The 24,271-nt window shown below is 46.7% G+C and overlaps 1 protein-coding gene across 1 annotated transcript in view; it reads right to left on the minus strand.

Moving 5' to 3' along the window:
* Nucleotides 1-629: 629 nt before the first annotated feature.
* The window catches only part of slc25a43 (solute carrier family 25 member 43), a 36,569-nt gene continuing 12,927 nt past the window's right edge, over nt 630-24,271 (minus strand). Inside the window, exons 2-5 of the mRNA XM_033030236.1 lie at nt 19,921-20,162; nt 9,984-10,156; nt 7,158-7,292; nt 630-1,572 (exon numbers count right to left, since the gene is read on the minus strand). Coding sequence (XP_032886127.1) covers nt 1,354-1,572; nt 7,158-7,292; nt 9,984-10,156; nt 19,921-20,162 — 769 coding nt within the window. The 3' untranslated portion in view covers nt 630-1,353. The remainder of the gene's footprint in view (nt 1,573-7,157; nt 7,293-9,983; nt 10,157-19,920; nt 20,163-24,271) is intronic.

Genomic DNA, 24,271 nt, shown 5'->3' on the forward strand with positions numbered 1-24,271 from the left:
ACTACTTCCCTCCGGCAGACGTTACAAGGCCTTCTACGCCCGAACCTCCAGACTCAGAAACAGCTTTATTCCCAGAGCTATAGCGGCTCTGAACCGGCCCTGCTGAGTGCCCCCCATCCCCCCTGGACTGTCTCCCTCAGATGGTCACGTCGCACAGTTTATTTATTTATTTTACTTTTTTTTACATCGGTTGGAAGCTGCATACGAAATCTCGTTGCACTGATGTACAATGACTATAAAAGATATTATTATTATTATTATTATTATTATTATTACCTGTACGTCTTTGGAATGTGGGAGGAAACCGGAGCATCCAGGGAAAACCCACACGGTCACGGGGAGAACGTACAAACTCCATACAGACAGCATCCATAGTCAGGATCGAACCTGGGTCTCTGGCGCTGTAAGGCAGCAACTCTGCTGCTGCGCCACCGTGCCGCCCCAGTTGGTATCGGTCTCGGTGTTACTGTGTCACTGGATCGCTATCCTTTATCCCTTAGCCCGACTCGTAAAGCATACTTTTGGATGTTCTCCCAGAATTGTAAGTAGGTAACTTTCCACACTCAGGGTTGTGTTTGCACATGGCCTCACCTCCTCACTTTCTTTCTTTGGTTCAGGCATTCATTTTCTCTTTGGAAGATCTTTGGCGTATTTTATTAGGGCAAAGGCACAATATAAAATGAAAGCTTTTGAACCAGAGCATTACAGATAATGTCCCTGTCTTGCACATTCAGACTATTATGGTTCTACATTGCCATTGTTTACTTTACCCAGGTCTATGGGTGGGTGCAGTCAGCACCCACAGATCGCACTCCACCAATCATTAAAAAAAGGTACAGAGTCCTGGCATTATTCACCACGGTAATGGGTTTGCCCAACTCCCCATGCTGACCAAGTTGCCGAGCTGAGCTCGTCCCACTTGCCTGCATTTGGGCCGCATCTCCCTCTTTAGACTGTGCAAATGCCCCCTCTTCCTCTGGCAGCTCATTCCATACACCAGCCACCGTCTGTGGGAAAAACCTACTCCTCAGGTCGCTTTTAAATCTTTCCCCCGCACGCCTTAAAACGTGGAAACCAATTTTGCGTATCGGAAATCAAATTAATTCTAGGAGAAGCTATCAATGTTTGAGACTGCAGGGTATTTGATGGTGATGCTGGGCTGTCCTGTTTGTTAAATAACAGGCGTAAATCACCTCGAGAAGGGGAGCCTCCCCTTTGCTATTAACTGATCGACGTTTTGTGTAAAGTGCAGCTTGAGTTATTGAGAGAGACGGGATCTTTTTGCCCTCCCGGGGGCAGTCTGTGATTGACGTTACAAGGGCCCTGTCACAGGTCCTCACAGTCGGGTCTCTCTCAGCCCCACCACTTGTTGCCGATCGAGGGTCGGCCCGTCTCGAAGCTCTTTCCCCCGATCAACCTCTTCAGTTCCTGCAGCTCGTCGGCCCTCAAGCTCTGGTCGACTCCTGGGCTGAGCCGGTAGCTCAGTGGCGACACGATGTAGCCGTTCCTGTACAGACAGGCCCGCTTACAGAACTCAAAGGTGCTGAACATCAAACCATAGTAGGGAACAATCTGAAAATTAAATCAGAGCATTGGTTACAAGAGGCAGACAAAACGACAAAGGATTTACTGCACTGCACATCTTCCTCTCTGCTCCACCTATTGCACTTGAGTTTGACTTGATTGTTTCTATAGATATTATTTGATCAGATTGTTTAGCATGCAAAACAAACCTGTTCACTGTACCTCGTTACATGTGACAATAATAAACCTAAACTTATTGTGGAAGGAAACGGGAGTTTCCGGTGGAATCCCACACAGTAACAAGAACCAAGAATGTGGCACAGTTTAATTTAGTTTAGAAACACAGTGTGGAAACAGGTCCTTCAGCCCACAACGTCCACACCAACCAGCGATCAGCTACTGTACTCAACTTTGACTTGATTGTTTTATATCTATCTATATATATATAAAACTGTGTGTGTGTCTGGCTGTGTGGCTGTGTGTATTTCTGACTTGTGGCTGCCAGCCTTTGATTCGTTGCCACGACAACACCCGACCCACAAACGCCCTGATTTTTTTCCATTTCGGTAGAGATTTCACTTTTCATTCCAAGTATCCATTCCTCATTAAATTTCGTCGTTTTTATGTACACATTTTTAATAAAATCCTTCTCCCCCCCCCCCCCCCCCCCCCACTCACTCATTTTGTCGCCTCCTGCTGGCCAGCGACCATGACGGCTGCTGGCACCCGCATCTCGCCTCAAAGACGCCATTTAAAAACAGCCGCACTGCTGATTCCTGAGCCGCTTGAGTTGGAGGACCACGTCTCCCGTGGGGGCTACGGGTAGGGAACGGCTGCGTTGGGGGAGCAGTTTGCACTTGGTCTAGTATAATCTAATCTAATGTGATTGTTTAGAATGCCAAACAAATCTGTTCACTGTACCTCGTTACATGTGACAACAATAAACATAACGCTAAAGATAATATGTTTGTCCAATAAATGTACTTGACACTCAAGCATTTTACCCACCCTGTCCAATAGAGAGGGAGCTCTAACAGATAGAATATAAAGCAATAAAATGGAGGGGCAAGGAACTGCAGATGCGACATTACAAAAAAAAAAGACACAAAGTGCTGGAGTAATTCAGCAGGTCAGGCAGCATCTCTGGAGACCATGGGCAGATGACGTTTTGGGTCGGGACCCTTCTTCAAACTGATATAAAGATTATAAAGTAAGTTAATCCTAACTGCGTGAGTGTAGAAATGGGAGCTGCTGGTCTTCGAGCTGGGATTAGAAAGGGATTTCATGTGCAGATAATACAGGTAAAGCTTTTGATCTGTGGCTGTTTCTGTAGCAGCTGTCGCCTGAACGCTTTTGCCAGCACTTGGTGTCATTTAGTGAATATTATCATCAAATATGCCATCCTAATATATGCCAGCTCCTTTCTGGCACATTGACCCGACTGATCCGGCCCTGTGGATTCCCAGTAGGCCCCCGATAAGGTTGTGCAAAGACATAAAAGTGCTGGAGTATTTGTTTAAGAAAGAACTGCAGATGCTGGAAAAATCGAAGGCAGACAAAAAAAATGCAGGAAAAGCTCAGCGGGTGAGGCAGCATCTACTGAGAGAAGGAATAGGTAACGTTTCGGGTCGAGACCCTCCATCAGACTGATGGAGTAACTACTGGAGTAACTCAGTGGGTGTGGCAGCATCTCTGGAGATCATGGATTGGTGACGTTTTGGGTAGAACCCTTCTTCAGACTGATTAGAAACAGAAACATAGAAAATAAGTGCAGGAGGAGGCCATTAGGCCCTTCGAGCCAGCACCGCCATTCATTGCGATCATGGCTGATCGTCCCCAATCAACAAACCCATGCCTGCCTTCTCCCCATATCCCTTGATTCCACTAGCCCCTAGAGTTCAATCTAACTATCTCTTAAATCCATCCAGTGATTTGGCCTCCTCTGCCCTCTGTGGCAGGGAATTCCACAAAATCACAACTCTCTGGGTGAAAATGTTTTTCTCACCCCAGTCTTAAATGGCCTCCCCTTTATTCTAAGACTGTGGCCCCTGGTTCTGGACTCGCCCAACATTGGGATCATTTTTCCTGCATCTAGCTTGTCCAGTCCTTTTATAATTTTATATGTTTCTATAAGAACACCCTCATCCTTCTAAACTCCAGTGAATACAAGCCTAGTCTTTTCAATCTTTCCTCATATGACAGTCCTGCATTCCCAGGGATCAATTTCGTGAACCTACGCTGCACTGCCTCAATCACAAGGATGTCCTTCCTCAAATTAGGAGACCAAAACTGTACGCAATACTCTGGATATGGTCTTACCAGAGCCCTATACAACTGCAGAAGAACCTCTTTACTCCTATACTGAAATCCTCTTGTTATGAAGGCCAACATTCCATTAGCTTTCTTCACTGCCTGCTGTACCTGCACGCCAACTTTCAGTGACTGGTGTACAAGGACACCCAGGTCTCGCTGTACCTCCTCCTTACCTAACCTAACCCCATTGAGATAATAATCTGCCCCCTTGTTTTTGCCACCAAAGTGGATAACCTCACATTTATCTATATTATACTGCATCTGCCACGCACCTGCCCACTCACTCAACCTGTCCAGGTCACCCTGCAACTTCCTAACATCCTGTTCACAGTTCACACTGCCACCCAGCTTTGTGTCATCTGCAAACTTGCTAGTGTTGCTCCTAATTCCCTCTTCCAAATCATTAATATATATGGTAAACAGTTGCAGCCCCAACATCGAGCCTTGCGGCACTCCGCTCGCCACTGCCTGCCATTCTGAATAGGACCCGTTCACTCCTACTCTTTGCTTCCGGTCTGCTGACCAATTTTCTATCCACATTAACACCCTACCCCCAGTACCATGTGCTCTAATTTTAGTCACCAGTCTCCCGTGCGGGACCTTATCAAAGGCTTTCTGAAAGTCTAGATACACTACATCCACCGGCTCCCCTTCATCCATTTTACTTGTCACATCCTCAAAAAATTCCAGAAGATTAGTCAAGCATGATATCCCTTTCATAAATCCATGTTGACTTGGACTAATCCTTTTACTGCTATCCAAATGCCCCATTATTACCTCTTTAATAATTGACTCCAGCATCTTTCCCACCACCGGTCAGGCTAACTGGTCTGTAATTCCCCGTTTTCTCTCTTGCTCCTTTCTTGAAAAGTGGGATAACATTAGCTATCCACCAATCCACAGGAACTGATCCTGAATCTATTGAACATTGGAAAATGATCACCAATGCGTCCACTATTTCTAGAGCCACCTCCCTGTGGGCCCTGGGATGCAGACCATCAGGCCCCGGGGATTTATCATCCTTCAGTCCCATTAGCCTACCCAATACTATTTCTCGCCTAATGAAAATTTCTTTCAGTTCCTCGACCCCCTTAGATCCTCTGTCCTCCAGTACTTCTGGGAGATTGTTTGTGTCTTCTTTAGTGAAGACAGATCCGAAGTACCTGTTCAACTCTTGTGGTAGAGGGGAGAAAGATGGAAAAATTGTGGGGGGTGCGACAAAACCAGGCGAGCGATTGGTGGATACAGGTGAGAGGGGTTTATTTGGCAGATGGGTGGACAAAGGCTGGCGAGGCAAAGGAGATAGAAAGGTGCCAGATAAGGAGAGAAGAGGGGTGAAAAGTGAAGTCAGAGAGAGGGATATAGGCGGATGAGGATGTGGGGAAAGGGGCCGAGATAGTCAGATAAATGGGTGTGCATTAGAATGGGATACAAGGAAAAGCGGGGGGACGGGGAAAGCGAGGGGGGGGAGGGTATTATCTAAAACTGGAGAACTCAATGTCCGTACAATTGTGTTGTAAGCTCCCCAAGCGGAATATGAGGTGCTGTCCCTCCAGTTTGCTTGTGACCTCACTCTGACAGTGGAGGAGGCCCAGGACAGTGAGGTCAGAATGGGAATAAGAAGGGGAGTTAAGAAGGTTGTGGTTAAAGCCAAGAATAAAGCTGTGTAGTTGCGGTAGATATTAGATAACAGTTCAAAGTATTTTTATTATTCCTCTCCCAGCTGAGGTGGGTTCTGCAGTAATGCCAACATTTATTATCCATCTGTAAAGGGTAGTGACTCACCTTCCTCAATTCTTGCAGGCCATGTGTTGAAATCACTGTGTGTGTCATAATATATCAACATGGTGGCAATGTATTCCTCAGATTTACCATCCTCGGAGTAACAAAAATCCTTCTCATCTCCTTTCTCAAAGAATATCCTTTCATTCCGAACCTGTACCCTCTGGTCCTTGACTCTCCCACTGGTGGAAACATCCTCTCCACATCCACTCTATCCAGGCCTTTCACTATTCGGTGAGTTTCAATGAGGTGTCCTCTCATCCTTCCAAACTCCAGCGAGTACAAGCCCAGTGCCATCAAATGCTCATCATATGTTAACTCAATCATTCCTGGGATCATTCTCGTAAACCTCCTCTGGACCCTCTCCAGCTCCAGCACATCCTTCCTCAGGTATGGGGCCCAAAACTGCTCACAAAACTCCAAATGCGGCCTGACCAGTTCCTTATAAAGCCTCCGCATTACATCCCTGTTTTTATATTCTAGTTCTCTCTGAATAAATGCTGGCATTGCATTCGCCTTCCTTGCTACCAACTCAATTTGCAAATTAACTTTTTGAGAATCCTCTATCAGCGTTCCCAAGGCCCTTTGCACCTCCATTTTGTAGGTTACGATGCTGGTTTAGAGGACAGTTCAAGGCGACCACATTGCTGGCGTCTCACAGAGGCCAGATCGGATAAGGAATGACGATCTTCCTCTCGGCAACCAGTTAGCATTTTACTACGGTCTGAAACTATCATAATCGCCATTACCCAGGCAAGCGTATTATTGCAGATTAGTTAATTAACGGAATTAATCTTCCTCAGCTACTGTGGTGAGATTTGTACTCACGTTCAGTAAATGGACTACAGGCAGCACGGTGGCACAGCAGTAGAGTTGCTGCCTAACAGCGCCGGTGACCCGGGTTCCATCCTGACTATAGGTGCTGTCTGTATGGAGTTTGTACGTGCTCCCCGTGATATTGTGGGTTTTCCCTGGGTGCTCTGGTTTCCTCCCACACTCCAAAGACATACAGGTTTGTTGGTAAATTGTCCCTAGTGTGTAGGATAGTAGTAGTGTTCGGGATGATCGCTGGTCGGCGCGGACTCAATGGGCCAAAGGGCCTGTTTCCACGCTGTATCTGAAAAGTCTAAAAGTAAACTATCACTTGCCAGGCTTTATCCAACCTCACCTCTGAAGAAGGGTCCTGACCCAAAACATCGGCTATCCCTGTTCTCCACAAATGCTGCCTGCCCCGCTGAGTTACTCCAACACTTTGTGTGTTGCACAAGATTCTCGTATCAGCCGTTCCTTGTGTCTACCAATACTACCCTCTGTATTCCTCCATGATAAAACAATACCATTTCAAATAATAGCAAATCACTTTATAATTATTGCACAGTTGTTCCTCTGGAAGAAAATCTTCTGATGTTACTGCTCTGTAGTCTGTGGTTGAGCACACACACAAACCCAGATCAATGTGGTGCCTGCAACACAAGAGATCCATTTCTCCAGCTACTGTATCTACCCATCCAGAGTACTTTTACACAGGCGGTGATTACCTTCAGTATGTTGGCAGTAAGTCCATTCCATAGACTTAGAAAACCCTTTGTCTTCACAATCTGCTTGAAGCAGTCCACGACTCCAGTGAAATGCACATCTACACCTCCGTAGTGAGGAAGCAGGGGACTTTGTGCCTACAGAGGAAGAGAATGGGTTCAGATACGGAAATTTAAAAAACAATTAATGCCAAAAACAAGCTCGCAAACATTTTCAGTTATAAAGTGTATCTAATGGGCCTGTCCCACTTAGGCGATTTTTTAGGCGACAGCCATAGTGGTAGCAGTTCGCCGAAAAACCGGGGACTGGACCCCCCCTACAACAATGTCTACGACAAGCTACACCAACCTACCACCTAGTCAACGTCAAGCTACGGCAAGCTACCGACAACCGGCGACCCATTAGGACGTCCACCTAGGACAACACCTACCACAACCTATGTCCACCTGCGACAAGCTACGACAATCAACGGCCCTGTCGGCGACAACTGAAGACAATTCAATCGCCGGTACCTGTCGCCGGTTGACGTGGGTAGTCGCCAATGGAATTCACCGAAGTCAGCACCAGCGACAACCAACGTCACCTGGTGACAACCTACGACAGCACCTACGTCAGGAGAAGTCCAGCTACGCTCATTGGTGGCAACCCACTGTTGTCGACTGTCGCCAAATTTTTTTTAACATGTTGAAAACCCAGTGGCGACCAGAAAGACCCTACGACTCTTTGGGCGACCGAGGAGACTACTCACGGCCATACAGGCGACAGCCTAGTCGCCTGTAGTCGCCTAAAAAATTGCCCAAGTGGGACAGGCCCTTAAGGGAATAAAATGGTTCAGCGTGTTGCACCGGAGGCCAGTTAATAACAACTGATACTGAGGCAAAGAGCAGAATTAAAATGATCATCAGAAGCTTGCTAGAAAAATGATCTGAAATGGAGACACAGATATTCAGAGGCAGTTTCGTGGCTGACGGTGCAGTTGTGAGTGGTGAGGTGAATGAAATCAGGGGAACAAATGGGGCACCCAGTGGAGGGGTGTGCGGGGTGGGGGGGGGCTGCTGTTGCCACGTGCGGCGACAGGCAGAAGGTAGGACTGTTCGGTGAACTTTTGTAACTTTATCGGCACCAGTAACGTGGCAACACCTGTGTACTGCCTGGGTGAAATCTGCTGTAGGATTTTACCGGATTGTCTGGGAAACAAACCTCGTACAGGTGACAATAGAGTATAAAGGATTCCAGATTACACATGTACTTCTACAATGAGCTTGTAATAGAATAATTTGGCAATTTCAGCCGCAGAAATGTTTAAAGCTCTTTCTCTTTGTTCTCTCCCATCCTCAGCTAGAGTAATAGCTTAATGTTGCTATGTTTGAATGGAGTCATACAGCACACAAACAGGCCCTTCAACCCAACCTGCCCACACCAACCAAGATGCACCATCTAAGCTAGTCCCATTATCCCTCTAAACCTATCCACATATCTGCCCCAGTGGCTTTTAAATGCTGTTATCGTACCTGCCTCAACTACCTCCTCTGCCAGCTTGTTCCATATACCAACCATAGGAACATAGAAACATAGAAAATAGGTGCAGGAGGAGGCCATTCGGCCCTTCGAGCCAGCACCGCCTTTCATTGTGATCATGGCTGATCGTCCCCTATCAATAACCTGTGCCTGCTTTCCCCCCATATCCCTTGATTCCACTAGCCCCTAGAGCTCTATCTAACTCTCTCTTAAATCCATCCAGTGACTTGGCCTCCACTGCCCTCTGTGGCAGGGAATTCCATAAATTCACAACTCTCTGGGTGAAAAAGCTTTTTCTCACCTCAGTCTTAAATGCCCTCCCCTTTATTCTAAGGCTGTGGCCCCTGGTTCTGGGCCAGAATGAAAAGGTTTCCCCTCAGGTTCCTATTAAATCTTGCCTCTCCGACAAACCCATGTCCTCTGGTTCTTGAATCCCGTACTCTGGTAAAAGACACTGTCCATTCACAGGGCTATTCTCCTCATTATTTTATACCCCTCTATAAGATCACCCCTCAACCACCAGCGCTCCAAGGATTAAAATCCCAGCCTGCCCAACCAATAGCGCAAGCCTTCCAGTCCTGGCACAATCTTCTCTGCACTTTTTCCAGCTTAATGACATCCTTCCTACAGCAGGGTGATCTAAACTGAACACAATACTCAAAATGCAGCCTCACCAATGTCTTGTACAATGGTGGCACAGCGGTAGAGTTGCTGCTTCACAGCGCCAGGGACCCAGGTTTGATCCTGACTACGGGTGATTGTCTGTACAGAGTTTGCATGTTCTCCCCATGACCTGCGTGCGATTTCTCCGGAAACACCGGTTTCCTCCCACATTCCAAAGACGTCCAGGTTTGTAGGTTAATTGACTGGGTGTAATTGTAAATTGTCCCCAGTGTGTGTAGGATGGTGTCGGTGCGCGGGGATCGCTGGTTGGCGCTGACTCGGTAGGCTGTATCTCAAACTGTAACATAACGTCTCAACTTCCATAATAGCCTGACTGATGAAAGCCAATGTACCAAAAGCCTTCTTGAACACCATGTATCTGTACTCCTAAATTACTCCGCTCTACAAGCTGAATCATGTCTACTGTGTGAAGAAGGGTTTCGACCCGAAACGTCACCTATTCCTTCGCTCCATAGATGCTGCCTCACCCGCTGAGTTTCTCCAGCACTTTTGTCTACCTGCTCTAAAACACTCCCCCAGGGCCCTGCCATTAAGGGGAACATCACAGTGGTATTCCACTGGGCTGGGTTCTGGTAGAGTTCAGAGCAACACACACGAGTGCCGGGTGGTTTACGGGCAAGGCTCACCTGCATCTTCCTCTTCACAGTTTCGAAGGGGAAGGAGAGAGTCTGGGCGACACCAGCTGCCAAGCAACCATTGGCAAAGTTCTGCAGCGGTGTGAGCTTCACACTGGGCTTATTCCAGAGTTTATCCAGGTTAATGTAGACTAAAAAAGAGCCAGCAGAGAAAGGTACTGCACCTGGAAAAGGAAAGACAGGAATTACAACAGGTTCTCTAGCGAATGATACACAATGTCCTTAAATCCAATGTCGACATCCAAGTGGAAAGAATTAGCCGATGTTTCACCAAATGTTGTATTCTGGAACTTTGAACGGCAAGAGGAGAAAAGAATGCCCCTGTCCCACTTAGGAAACCTGAACAGAAACCTCTGGAGACTCTGCGCCCCACCCAATGTTTCCGTGCGGTTCTCGGAGGTTGCAGGTGGTTGCCGGAGGTTGCAGGTAGTGGAAGCAGGTAGGGAGACTGACAAAAACCTCCGGGAACCGCACGGAAACCTTGGGTGGGGCGCAAAGTCTCCAGAGGTTTCCGTTCAGGTTTCCTAAGTGGGACAGGGACTTTAGTCGATCATCAGTGCACTTGGATGAACATATTCCCAAGTCTGAATGCAGAAGTAACAAAGAGAACAAGGTAGAATAATATATTTGTGGGGGTTTGAACGATAAGATACATGCAAAAATGTAAAGAAAGGAAATTACTTTGATTTCAACAGCACTTTGACAGTCAACTGAACAAGAGTAAATTGAAGGGGAGTCACTGGTCTGATCCTGTGCGCTGTAAGCTGCCATGAAGAGCTTTGTAGGAACGCCTGCTAATTGTTGCTCAAGAAATAAATGCTGGTCACGCACTGGGCAGAACATCCAGTGGAACTTTGGAATCCTTCACAAACACCTGATTGAACAGATCTCTTCCAAAGGCTCGTTAAGGCAACACTCCACAGTACAGCGAGACTATGCGCTTCATGCCCCTGTCCCACTTAGGAAACATGAACGGAAACCTCGGGAGACTTTGCGCCCCACCCAAGGTTTCCGTGTGGTTCCCGGAGGTTTTTGGCAGTCTCCCTACCTGCTTCCACTTCCTGAAACCTCCGGCAACCACCTGCAACCTCCGGGAACCGCACGGAAACCTTGGGTGGGGCGCAAAGTCTCCAAAGGTTTCCGTTCAGGTTTCCTAAGTGGGACAGGGGCATAAGTCTCCAGACTGGGGATTGAACCGGCCACTTGAGATGGATTCTGTGTAATCCGCACCTTGGCAAAGTGCAGGGAACCAGAGTCTGGGCTGATCCATAGTCCCCATTGTGGTGGATGCACAGAGCTAAACCTTGGTCAGAGCACCATCCGCTGGCAGCCACAGGTACTGCCACTGATCTACTTTGCTCAGTTTAGATAAGAGAAACAGCATAGAAACAGGCTCATAGAAACATAGAAACATAGAAATTAGGTGCAGGAGTAGGCCTTTCGGCCCTTCGAGCCTGCACCGCCATTCAATATGATCATGGCTGATCATCCAACTCAGTATCCCGTACCTGCCTTCTCTCCATACCCTCTGATCCCCTTAGCCACAAGGGCCACATCTAACTCCCTCTTAAATATAGCCAATGAATTGGCCTCGACTACCCTCTGCGGCAGGGAGTTCCAGAGATTCACCACTCTCTGTGTGAAAAAAGTTCTTCTCATCTCGGTTTTAAAGGATTTCCCCCTTATCCTTAAGCTGTGACCCCTTGTCCTGGACTTCCCCAACATCGGGAGCAATCTTCCTGCATCTAGCCTGTCCAACCCCTTAAGAATTTTGTAAGTTTCTATAAGATCCCCTCTCAATCTCCTAAATTCTAGAGAGTATAAACCAAGTCTATCCAGTCTTTCTTCATAAGACAGTCCTGACATCCCAGGAATCAGTCTGGTGAACCTTCTCTGCACTCCCTCTATGGCAATAATGTCCTTCCTCAGATTTGGAGACCAAAACTGTACGCAATACTCCAGGTGTGGTCTCACCAAGACCCTGTACAACTGCAGTAGAACCTCCCTGCTCCTATACTCAAATCCTTTTGCTATGAAAGCTAACATACCATTCGCTTTCTTCGCTGCCTGCTGCACCTGCATGCCCACTTTCAATGACTGGTGTACCATGACACCCAGGTCTCGCTGCATCTCCCCTTTTCCTAGTCGGCCACCATTTAGATAATAGTCTGCTTTCCTGTTTTTGCCACCAAAATGGATAACCTCACATTTATCCACATTATACTGCATCTGCCAAACATTTGCCCACTCACCCAGCCTATCCAAGTCACCTTGCAGTCTCCTAGCATCCTCCTCACAGCTAACACTGCCCCCCAGCTTAGTGTCATCCGCAAACTTGGAGATATTGCCTTCAATTCCCTCATCCAGATCATTAATATATATTGTAAATAGCTGGGGTCCCAGCAATGAGCCTTGCGGTACCCCACTAGTCACTGCCTGCCATTGTGAAAAGGACCCGTTTACTCCTACTCTTTGCTTCCTGTTTGCCAGCCAGTTCTCTATCCACATCAATACTGAACCCCCAATGCCGTGTGCTTTAAGTTTGTAAACTAATCTCTTATGTGGGACCTTGTCGAAAGCCTTCTGGAAGTCCAGATACACCACATCCACTGGTTCTCCCCTATCCACGCTACTAGTTACATCCTCGAAAAATTCTATAAGATTCGTCAGACATGATTTACCTTTTGTAAATCCATGCTGACTTTGTCCAATGATTTCACCACTTTCCAAATGTGCTGCTATCCCATCTTTAATAACTGACTCTAGCAGTTTCCCCACTACCGATGTTAGACTAACTGGTCTGTAATTCCCCGTTTTCTCTCTCCCTCCCTTCTTAAAAAGTGGGGTTACGTTTGCTACCCGCCAATCCTCAGGAACTACTCCAGAATCTAAAGAGTTTTGAAAGATTATTACTAATGCATCCACTATTTCTGGAGCTACTTCCTTAAGTACTCTGGGATGCAGCCTATCTGGCCCTGGGGATTTATCGGCCTTTAATCCATTTAATTTACCCAACACCACTTCCCGGCTAACCTGGATTTCACTCAATTCCTCCAACTCCTTTGACCCGCGGTCCCCTGCTATTTCCGGCAGATTATTTATGTCTTCCTTAGTGAAGACGGAACCAAAGTAGTTATTCAATTGGTCCGCCATATCCTTGTTCCCCATGATCAACTCACCCGTTTCTGACTGCAAGGGACCTACATTTGTTTTAACTAATCTCTTTCTTTTCACATATCTATAAAAACCTTTGCAGTCAGTTTTTATGTTCCCTGCCAGTTTTCTTTCATAATCTATTTTTCCTTTCCTAATTAAGCCCTTTGTCCTCCTCTGCTGGTCTCTGAATTTCTCCCAGTCCTCCGGTATGCTGCCTTTTCTGGCTAATTTGTACGCATCATCCTTCGCTTTGATACTATCCCTGATTTCCCTTGTTATCCACGGATGCACTACCTTCCCTGATTTATTCTTTTGCCAAACTGGGATGAACAATTTTTGTAGTTCATCCATGCAGTCTTTAAATGTCTTCCATTGCATATCCACCGTCAACCCTTTTAGAATTAATTGCCAGTCAATCTTGGCCAATTCACGTCTCATACCCTCAAAGTTACCTTTCTTTAAGTTCAGAACCATTGTTTCTGAATTAACAATGTCACTCTCCATCCTAATGAAGAACTCAACCATATTATGGTCACTCTTGCCCAAGGGGGCACGTACAACAAGACTGCTAACTAACCCTTCCTCATTACTCAATACCCAGTCTAAAATAGCCTGCTCTCTCGTTGGTTCCTCTACATGTTGATTTAGATAACTATCCCGCATACATTCCAAAAAATCCTCTTCCTCAGCACCCCTGCCAATTTGATTCACCCAATCTATATGTAGATTGAAGTCACCCATTATAACGGTTTTGCCTTTGTCGCACGCATTTCTAATTTCCTGTTTGATACCATCTCCAACTTCACTACTACTGTTAGGTGGCCTGTACACAACACCCACCAGCGTTTTCTGCCCCTTAGTGTTTCGCAGCTCTACCCATACCGATTCCACATTCTGCAAACTAATGTCCTTCCTTTCCATTGCGTTAATCTCCTCTCTAATCAGCAACGCTACCCCACCTCCTTTTCCTTTCTCTCTATCCCTCCTGAATATTGAATATCCCTGGATGTTCAGCTCCCAGCCTTGGTCACCCTGGAGCCATGTCTCCGTGATCCCAACTATATCATAGTCATTAATAGCTATCTGCACATTCAACTCATCCACCTTATTACGAATGCTCCTTGCATTGAGACACAAAGCCTTCAGGCTTGTTTTTACAACACTCTTATCCCTTATACAATTTTGTTGAAAAGTGGCCCTTTTTGATTTTTGCCCTGGATTTTCCGGCCTGCCACTTTTACTTTTCACCTTGCTACCTATTGCTTCTACCCTCATTTTACACCCCTCTGTCTCTACGCTCACACATTTAAGAAACCCTTTCCCTTTAACTCCATCCTCCACTAGCCCATTCGACACCCCACCCCCCTTATTCAGTTTAAAGGCTCTTCGGCCCTCCAAATCCATGCCAAATATTGGTCATCCGTTCACATCAGCCTTATGTTATCTCACCATCTCATCCGCTCCCTACACACTAGAGACAATTTACAGAAGGTCAAATAATCTACAAATCCACACGTCTTTGGGATGTGGGAGGAAACCGGAGCACCCAGAGAAAAATCCATGCGGTCTCAGGGAGAACGTGCAAACTCCACGCAGGCAACCCCGAAGTCAGGATCAAACCCGGGTCTCTAGTGCCGTGAGGTAGCAGCTCTACCAGCTGCACCACTGAGTCACCCTGTACAATGAGGCCTCACTGGACCTCTCCCACCCTAACTGAGAATATGTTTCCAACCTTCTCACCCACACCCTGCATCTTAGAGACAATTTAGAGGGGCCAATAAACTTACAAATCTGCACGTTTATGGGACTTAGGAGGAAACCGGAGCACCATGAGGAAAGCCAGTTACGGAGAGAATGTGCAAACTGTGTACAGACAGCACCCATGGTTAGGATCGAACCTGGGTCTCTGGTGCAGCAGTTGGTAGAGCTGCTTAAAACTTTGATGCGATTAATGTTCCTTCTCTCTGTCAATTATATCTCCGTCCTTTACAGAAGCTCCCTGCACACTATTTGTCATTTCACTCAGTAACCTGGTGCCAAGCTTCCCCATGCACATTGCACAACTTGCATGTGGATAATAGGGCATACGCAGACATCAATGACAGCATGGGTAGAGGATTGGCTAACAAATAGGAAGCAGAGAGTGGGGATAAATGGTTCATACTCGGGATGGCAACCGGTAACTAGCGGGGTTCCGCAAGGGTCGGTGCTGGGACCCCAGTTGTTCACAATTTATATAAATGATTTGGAGGAGGGAACCAAGTGTAATATATCAAAATTTGCGGACGATACAAAAATGGGAGGAAAAGTAGGGGATGAGGAGGATAGGAAGAGTCTGCAAAAGGATATAGATAAGCTAGGTGAGTGGGCAACAACTTGGCAGATGAAATTTAATACTAATAAATGTGAAGTCATTCACTTTGGGAAAAAAAATGATAGGGCAAGTTATTTTCTAAATGAGGAGGAGCTGCGTTGTAATGCAACGCAAAGGGATTTAGGGGTATTAGTACATGAATCACTAAAAGTTAGTACGCAGGTGCAGCAAGCAATCAGGAAGGCCAATGGAGTTTTGGCCTTTATTGCTAGGGGGATTGAGTATAAAAACACGGAGGTCTTGCTGCAGCTGTACACGGTATTAGTGAGACCACATTTGGAATACTGTGTACAGTTCTGGGGTCCATACTTAAGAAAGGATGTACTAGCCCTGGAGGCAGTGCAGCGAAGGTTTACAAGATTAATTCCTGCAATGAGGGGATTGACATATGAGGAAAGGTTAAGTAGGCTGGAACTCTACTCTTTGGAGTTTAGAAGAATGAGAGGCGATCTCATTGAAACGTATAAGATCGTGAGGGGCCTTGATCGGGTGGATGCACCGAGGATGTTCCCAATGATCGGGGAAACTAGAACTAGGGGACATAGTTGCAGAATAAGGGGGGGCTCTTTTAAAACTGAGATGAGGAAGAACTTCTTCACCCAGAGGGTGGTTAATTTATGGAATTCACTGCCCCAGGGAGCAGTGGAAGCAGAAACATTAAATATATTTAAATCTAAAATAGATGGTTTTTTAGCTGCCAAGGGGATAAGGGGCTACGGGGAGAGGGCAGGGATATGGACCTAGGTATGGTTAGTATAGTAAGACCTGAGTGATCTCCTGGACAAGTGTCGATCGCCTGGATTGGGGTCGGAGAGGAATTTCCCGGATTTTTTTCCCGAATTGGACCTGGGTTTTTATCCGTTTTTTTGCCTCCCCCAGGAGATCACGCGGTTCTTGGGGTGGAGAGGGGAGATAGAGGTATAAAGGGGAGGGTAGTGTCTTGTGTTCTGTGTCTTGTGTCTACTGTTTGTGGGTAAGGGTGTCTGTTTAGTGTTCAGCCATGAGCGAATGGCGGTGCGGGCTCGACGGACCTGGTGGTCTACTCTCGCACCTACTTTCTATGATTCTATGATTCTATGAGCCACAGAAGGAGATACTAGGCCAGATTAACTTTTGTTAAAGAGGCGAGTTTTAAGGCACATACAGAAGGAGGTGAGAGAGGCACAGGGGTTTAGGAAGGCACAATTACTAAAACATTTAACTATGGACCATTGGCTCTCAGCAGCTAAAGGCACAGCCCACAATGGTGGGTGAAGGGAGTGGGTAACTATGAAGCAGCCTGAAATGGAGCAATACAGAGCATTGCTAACGATATTGGTTCATGATTGTCACGAGCTACAGTGAAAAACTGATAGAGCTGCTGCCTTAGAACATCAGACACCCAGGTTCAATCCTGATCTTGGGTACTGTCTGTGTGGAGTTTGCACGTTATCCCTGTGGCTGTGCAAGTTTCCTTTAATGCTCCATTTTTCTTCCATATCCCAAAGGCGTGCGGGTTTGTAGGTTAATTGGCCTTGGTAAATTGCCCCGAGTGTGTAGGGAATGGGTGAGAAAGTTGTTTAACATAGAACTAGTGTGAATGGGTGATTGGTGGTTGGCATGGACTTGGTGGGCTGAAGAGCCTGTTTCTATGCTGTATCTTTCGATTCCATTGAAAAGAAAACGATGTTTTGCACGCTATCCTGGGAGATGGTACCACACACGTGTCAATAGTGCAATAGAGAAAATAAACAGAGTGCAGATTGCAGTGTTACAGCTACAGAGAAAGTGCAGTTAAAAAATAGAAAGTTCCACACAGCAATGAGGTGCATTGGAAGATTGGGAATACACCCATAGCATATGAAAGGCCTGCTCATGAGTTTCATGACAGCAGGGAAGAAGCTGTATTTCAAACTGGCTGTACATAAAGAATATGTTTCTGCGTGAAATGAACTGCAAGGAAAGGAACCAGAGATACTGGTTCATACCGAAGATGACAAAGTAATTCAGAGGGTCAGGCAGCATCTCTGGAGAAAAAGGATGGGTGACTTTTCGGGTCGGGACCCTTCTTCAGATCGCCCCCAAATATCACCCATCCTTTCTCTCCAGAGATGGCACCTGACCCGCTGAGTTACTCCAGCACTTTGTGTCTGTCTGAGGATATGCCCTCTGATATCAGGTTTCTGAACAGCACCTTCCAAAAGCTCGGGTACTGTCAGATTCACCCGTAACTCATTGTGGAGATTGGACATCGTCTCTGGAACTGATGTGCTACAATGCTGGGAACTATATTCTGCACTCTGTATCTTCGCTGTATGTATTGAACTCTATGGTTTGGTTGTATTTATGTATATGGCAAATACTGAGTTAATTGTACGCCATGCAAAATGAAGCATTTCACTGTACCTCAGTACACGAGACAATGATCAACCTAGACCAAATGTTTAGAGGGAACAGTGTTAGTGCAATAGATCACCATCACAAAGCTACCAAACCTACTTATCCTTGGAAGGTAGACAAAAATGCTGGAGAAACTCAGCGGGTGCAGCAGCATCTATGGAGCGAAGGAAATAGGCAACGTTTCGGGCCGAAACGTTGCCTATTTCCTTCGCTCCATTGATGCTGCTGCACCCGCTGAGTTTCTCCAGCATTTTTGTGTACCTTCGATTTTCCAGCATCTGCAGTTCCTTCTTAAACTACTTCTCCTTGGGATAGACTCGGATAGAAAACCTCAGCTGATATTTCCATCTCTAACTCAGAGTAATGTCCAATTGTGTGCAGTGCTATCCTTGACCTGCTAGGATTTGCACAAACAAATATTTAGACGTTACTGAACAGGGAACATATTCAACCATAAAATTCCTGCTTCAAAGATCCTCTGTAGTTGAGTTTAGTTTAGAGATACAGCATGAAAACAGACCCTTTGGCCCGCAGTGTTCACACTGGCTGTCGATCACCTGTTCACACCCATTCTATGTTATCCCACTTTCTCATCCACTCCCTTTACTAGGGGTAATGGGATGCGAGCAGAAGCCTCCACATGGTGCATCCCGGGCAATGCTGACGACAGAAACTGTACCACGGTGACTGACTGAAGTAGCCAATTCTGCAACCACCGACCGTCAACCGTCACTGACCGACCTGAAAGACGTGATATAGAAGCTGGCCGGACATGAGGAAGAAGACTAGGGGTAATGTACAGAGGCCAGTTAACCTACAAACCTGTACGACTTTGGGATGTGTGGAGGAAACCGGGCAAGCAGAGGAAATCCATGGGGTCTCAGCGGGAACGTGCAAACTCCACACAGACAACACCTGAATTCGGGATCGAACTAGGGTCTCTGGCGCAGTGAGACAGCATCCCTACCAGCTGCGCCACCAGAGCCAGATTTACCTATAAGCTAGATAAGCTTAAGCTTAAGCTTAGGGCCTCGAGGTCTAGGGGGGCCTCCGGCCAAGGCAGGACACGTGCCATTCAACTCTGGGTGGGCCCCCCTCTCTATCCATCTCCCCCCGCTATCCGTGTCCAGGCCGCCGGGCTCCGCACACTCCTCATCCGCCGACACGGCAGGCCGTCTTGCACGTCCTCCCCCCTGCGCATGCGCACTGCAACGGCAACTAGTCGGTGCTGGGCACTTTCTCCCTCGCTTTGAATTGTGGGAGATTTGGCCGCCATGGCTGTCCGGTTGCTGAAAACCAATGCAGAGGGGGCCTCACAAGTGGAACAGCTTAGGGCCTCTCTTCATCTAAATCCGGCCCTGTGCGCCACCATGCAACCTTGTGAAATGAGGGCTCACCTGGGATTTGAACCTGGGACCTCTCGCACCCCGACTGAGAATCCTACCCCTAGACCAACAAGCCAGTTCCCCTACAGGTCACCCCGGTGTGCTGTGGCCGCACCCTACAGAAAACCTGGCTCACCCACCGCAGAACAAGGACCCTGCCCGGTGAGGGTAGCCGCTGGGCCCGGACCCTGTGGACCGGAGAGGAGGGAGCGGGAACAGAGTGCCGGTAAACAGACCGGTGGTGGAGTGGGCCCGGCAGCAGCCTGGGGCTCGGCTGGATTGGTTACCGATCTAAAAGGCTGAGAGCGTGGACCGGACGCGGCCTGGAGCAGCACCAACAGCTACACTTGGCCAGGCCGACACTGCAACGCCACTAGGACAACGGGCCTGCATGGTCAGGTTAAGAACTCTACACCAATAACAAAATGGTGCCAAATCTGGGGACTCTGTATACTGTCTCGGTGAAAAAACTTGTACTGTATCTGAGAAGCTTATCTAAGATGCATCCAAGTGCTAATGTAAGGAGATACTTGTTCTGATCTGCATACAAAAATGTATTTCACTAAACCTCGTTACATGTTACAAATAAGGTGCCATTGAGTCATTGAACAAGTGTCATTGTACAGCAACCTACCCAGTATTGAGAGTGATGCCCCTCGGTAAAGAGCTAGGAATCCCTCGCTCGTGTAGATGGTGAGGAGAGCGTGGACGATGCCTCTGTAGGTGGGAGCCGTGCTGTTCTGAACAATCAGCCTGGTCTCGATCAGTTCGGTCGGGTAGGTGAGGAGAGCGGCCACGATACCCGCCAGGCTCCCGGCCACAATGGCGCCACAATGGGAGATGTGGCCCAAGTCATCCATGAACAGGTACACAAACCTGGGAAACAGACAGGGAACATCTGAAGACAGGCTGGAATCACAGTCACCTTTTTAGTTCAAGAGTTCAAGTTCAAGAGAGTTTATTGTCATGTGTCCCAGATGGGACAATGAAATTCTTGCTTTGCTTCCGCACAACAGAATATTGTAGGCATAAATAAATACAGAACAGATCAGTGTGTCCATATACCATTGAATATATATATATACTCACACATAAATAAGCATATAAAGTGCCATAGGCTATTAAAGTTCAGATTTTTGTTTGAGTTGAGTTTAATAGTCTGATGATGCTGCCAGCCTCTTTGAGGCAGTGACTGCAGTAGATCCCCTCGATGGTAGGGAGGTCAGAGCCGATGATGGACTGGGCAGCGTTTACAACTTTTTGCAGTCTTTTCCGCTCCTGGGCGCTCAAGTTGCCGAACCAAGCCACGATGCAACCGGTCAGCATGCTCTCTACTGTGCACCTGTAGAAGTTAGAGAGAGTCCTCCTCGACATACCGACTCTCCCTAATCTTCTCAGGAAGTAGAGGCGCTGATGTGCTTTCTTTATAATTGCACCAGTGTTCTGGGACCAGGAGAGATAGTTCAGAGATGCAGCGTGGAAACAGGCCCTTTAGTCCAGTGAGTTCACATCCTTCAGCCCACTGAGGCCACGCCAACAGTGATCCCCAACACTAACACTATCCTACACACTAGGGACAATTTACAATTATACCAAGCAATTAGCTTGCAAACCTGTACATCCTTGGAGTGTGGGAGGAAACTGGAGACACTGGAGAAAACGCACGCAGGTCACAGGGAGAAGGTGCAAACTCCATACAGCCAGCACCCGTAGTCAGGATTGAACCCGGGTCTCTGGTGCTGTGTGGCAGCAACTCTACCGCTGCGCCACCATGCCAACCCGCGTAACCTGGCACTTTAATGTCCAAAGTTAGGCCTTCCATTTAACATAACGCTCTCAATCAGTGACATCCGCTGGTGATGTTTCAGTGCTAAGTAATGCTGCCCCGTTCTTGTCATCTGAGTATCATCCTGAGTCTTGTAAGTGTGAGGTGGTACAGAATTCAATACAAATAGTGCATTATCAATCTAGTATTGGAAGTTAAGGGAGACCTGTCAAGGGCCTGTCCCATTTGGGCATCATTTGCGCGTCACGCAGGTGGCGCAAGAAGATTTTGTGAATCCCAAAATCCTGGGGAGCTGCGCGTGGCCGCGTGTCACTGCCTATGTCACCACACACCATGCACGCGTAATGCACGCCATGCGTAAATGACGCAAGTGATGTCACGTAAATGACGCACAAATGCTCCCAAGTGGGACAGGCCCTTTAGAAGTATATAAAATTATGAGGCATAGATAGGGTGGACAGTCAGAACATATTGCCCACAGTGGAATTATACAATACTAGAGGGCATAGCTATTGGGCACGAGGGGAAAGCTTAATTTTCAAATATATCTGGATCCTTTGAAACACCAATAGCCCTCGACTGCTGCCAAAGTTTGGTGACCTTAAGTACGGGGAGAGAGTGGTTAGGCAGTGGTTGTTTTACTTGTGGAAAAGAGGCTGAGAGGTGGCCTGATATAACATTTATAAAATTATAAAAAGCATAAACAGGGTAGACAGAATCTTTTATTCCCTGGTGGGGGCAGCAACAACAGGAGAATACAAGTTTAAGATGAGGAAGGAGTTTTAAAAGATCTCTGGGGAGAAAAATGTTTACACACAGAGTGGTTGGTATCCAGAACGTTGGAGGTTGAAGGGAGACTTGATAAAATAATATAAAATGATGAGAGGCAGAGATAGGGTAGATAGTCATAACCTTTCTCCCTGGGTGGAAATGTCCAACACTAGATGCCTTAGCTGCAAGATGAGATGGGTAAACTTTAATGGAGATGTGTGGTAACATTTTATTTTAACGCAGGGAATGGTGGGGCCTGGAATACATTGTCAGGGGTGGTGAAGGCAGATACAATGAGGCTTTTAGATAGGCATATAGCAGTGCGCGGAATAGTGAGTTATGGATCACATGCAGGCAGAGGAGATTATTTTAACTTGGCATTATGTTGGGCAAGGACTGTGGGCAAAGGGGCCTGTTCCTGTGCTGTACTGTTTTACATTTGGTGGCAATTGTCGTGAAAGGGCAAACACAACAGGTGTAAAATCTCCTTCATAAAAGGGACGGAAATAGATCAACCTCTCGTGGATGCGATGCAGTGTCATTTGCTCATCCCCAAATAACCGCTGCAACTCTGCACCCTGCAGCAGAGACCAGAGATGCACATTAGACTATAGGGCTGTTGACAGACACAAAATGCTGGAGTAACTCAGTGGGACAGGCAGCATCTCTGCAGAGAAGGAATGGGTGATGTTTCGGGTCGAGGACCCTCCTTCAGACTGGTCAGGGAAAAGGGAAATGAGAAATGAGAGATATAGACGATAATGTGGAGAGGTAAAGAGCAATGAATGAAAAATGAGCAAAAAAAAAAATGTTATGATGATAAAGGAAGCAGGACCATTGTTAGCTGTTTGTTAGGTGAAAACGATAAACTGTTGCGACTTGGGGGTGGGGGGGGGGGGGGGGGGGGGGGGGGTGGGGGGGGATAGTGGGGGATGGATTGCTGGGGTTACTTGGTTAGTGAAATCAATATTCAAAGCACTGGGTAAGCTGCCCAACCAAAATATGACATGCTGCTCTTACAATTTGCTTTAGCCTCAGTCTGACAATGGAGGAGACCTAGGACTGAAAGGTCAATGGTGGGAATGGGAAGGAGAATTAAAGTGTTTAGCAACCAGGAAATCAGGTAGGATCAGACAGGCAGTGCAAGGTGTTCCTAAAATGATCGCCCAGTCTACATTTGGTCTCGCCATTGTACTAAGAGTCCACATCTATGAACAACGGATACAGTAGATGAGGTTGGAGGAGGTGCAAGTGAACCTCTGCCTAACCTGAAAGGATTGTCGGGGTCCCTGGACAGAGTCAAGGAGGAGGTATAGGGGCTATACCTATATGATGCCATTGCATAAAACTACTAAACTCAACTGTATAATATTTTGCTTTAAAATTCCATCCAAAAATAAAATCAGAATTGTGAATATTAGTGCTCGATGGGCCGAAGGGCCCATTTCCATGCTGTATCGCTGAACTAACTTGACCCTGACCATAACGCAAGTCCAGACTATACCCAGCCCAAGGTGCATGACTCTCCCCTGAATCATCTGAGCAGGTACATCACCCCTCCTCTGCAAAAATGTGCTGAAAGGAAGTGCAGATGCTGGTTTACAACAAAGATAGACACAAAATGCTGGAGTAACTCAGTGGGACAGGCAGCATCTCTGGAGAAAAGTACTAGGTGACGTTTTGGATCGGAACCCTTCTTCAGGTCATAGTGAGTCAGAAGAAGGGGTCCATCCCAAAACGTCACCTATTCCTTTTCTCCAGAGATGCTGCCTGACCCGTTGAGTTACTCCAGCATTTTGTGTCTATCCCCTCCTCTGATACTTTGCTTTGTCCACAACTCAATCAGTACAACATACAATTCATGACTAAAGATGGAAACAATTAATTATGCTACAGCAGCACCATGCATAAAAGGCACATGTTGAAAACAGCTAGTTACAAAGCAGATTTTACTCTGGTACAAAGACCCATACAAATGTATTTTTCTCTTGCAACGTATTAAAATATTCCAAAAATGCTCAGATCCAATATCAGAAAGATACCAAATGGACACAATCCTGACACAAAATATTGCTCAGCAAAGAAAACAATGTAGCAAACATGCCTCGTTGCCAATTAGTAACAAAATAGAGTAAAAACTGACTGTAATAATCTAATAAAACATGTAGGATTATCAAATGGTTGGATGTATTTTGCTCAATTCAGTTATTCATTCCTTTCTAAATGGCGTCTAGATTTGCTGCAAATCTTCTCTGTAGTTACTTTAGTTTAGAGATACAGCATCCAAAAAGGCCCTTCAGTTCCACCGAGTCTGTGCTGACCAGCAATCCCAGACACCAGTTCTACCCTATCAATAGGGACAATTTACAGAAACAATTAAACTAAAACCCGCACGTCTTTTGGAATGTGGAGGAAACTGGAGCACCCG

This window comes from Amblyraja radiata, chromosome 12, assembly GCF_010909765.2.
Source record: "Amblyraja radiata isolate CabotCenter1 chromosome 12, sAmbRad1.1.pri, whole genome shotgun sequence".
NCBI classification, from domain to species: domain Eukaryota; kingdom Metazoa; phylum Chordata; class Chondrichthyes; order Rajiformes; family Rajidae; genus Amblyraja; species Amblyraja radiata.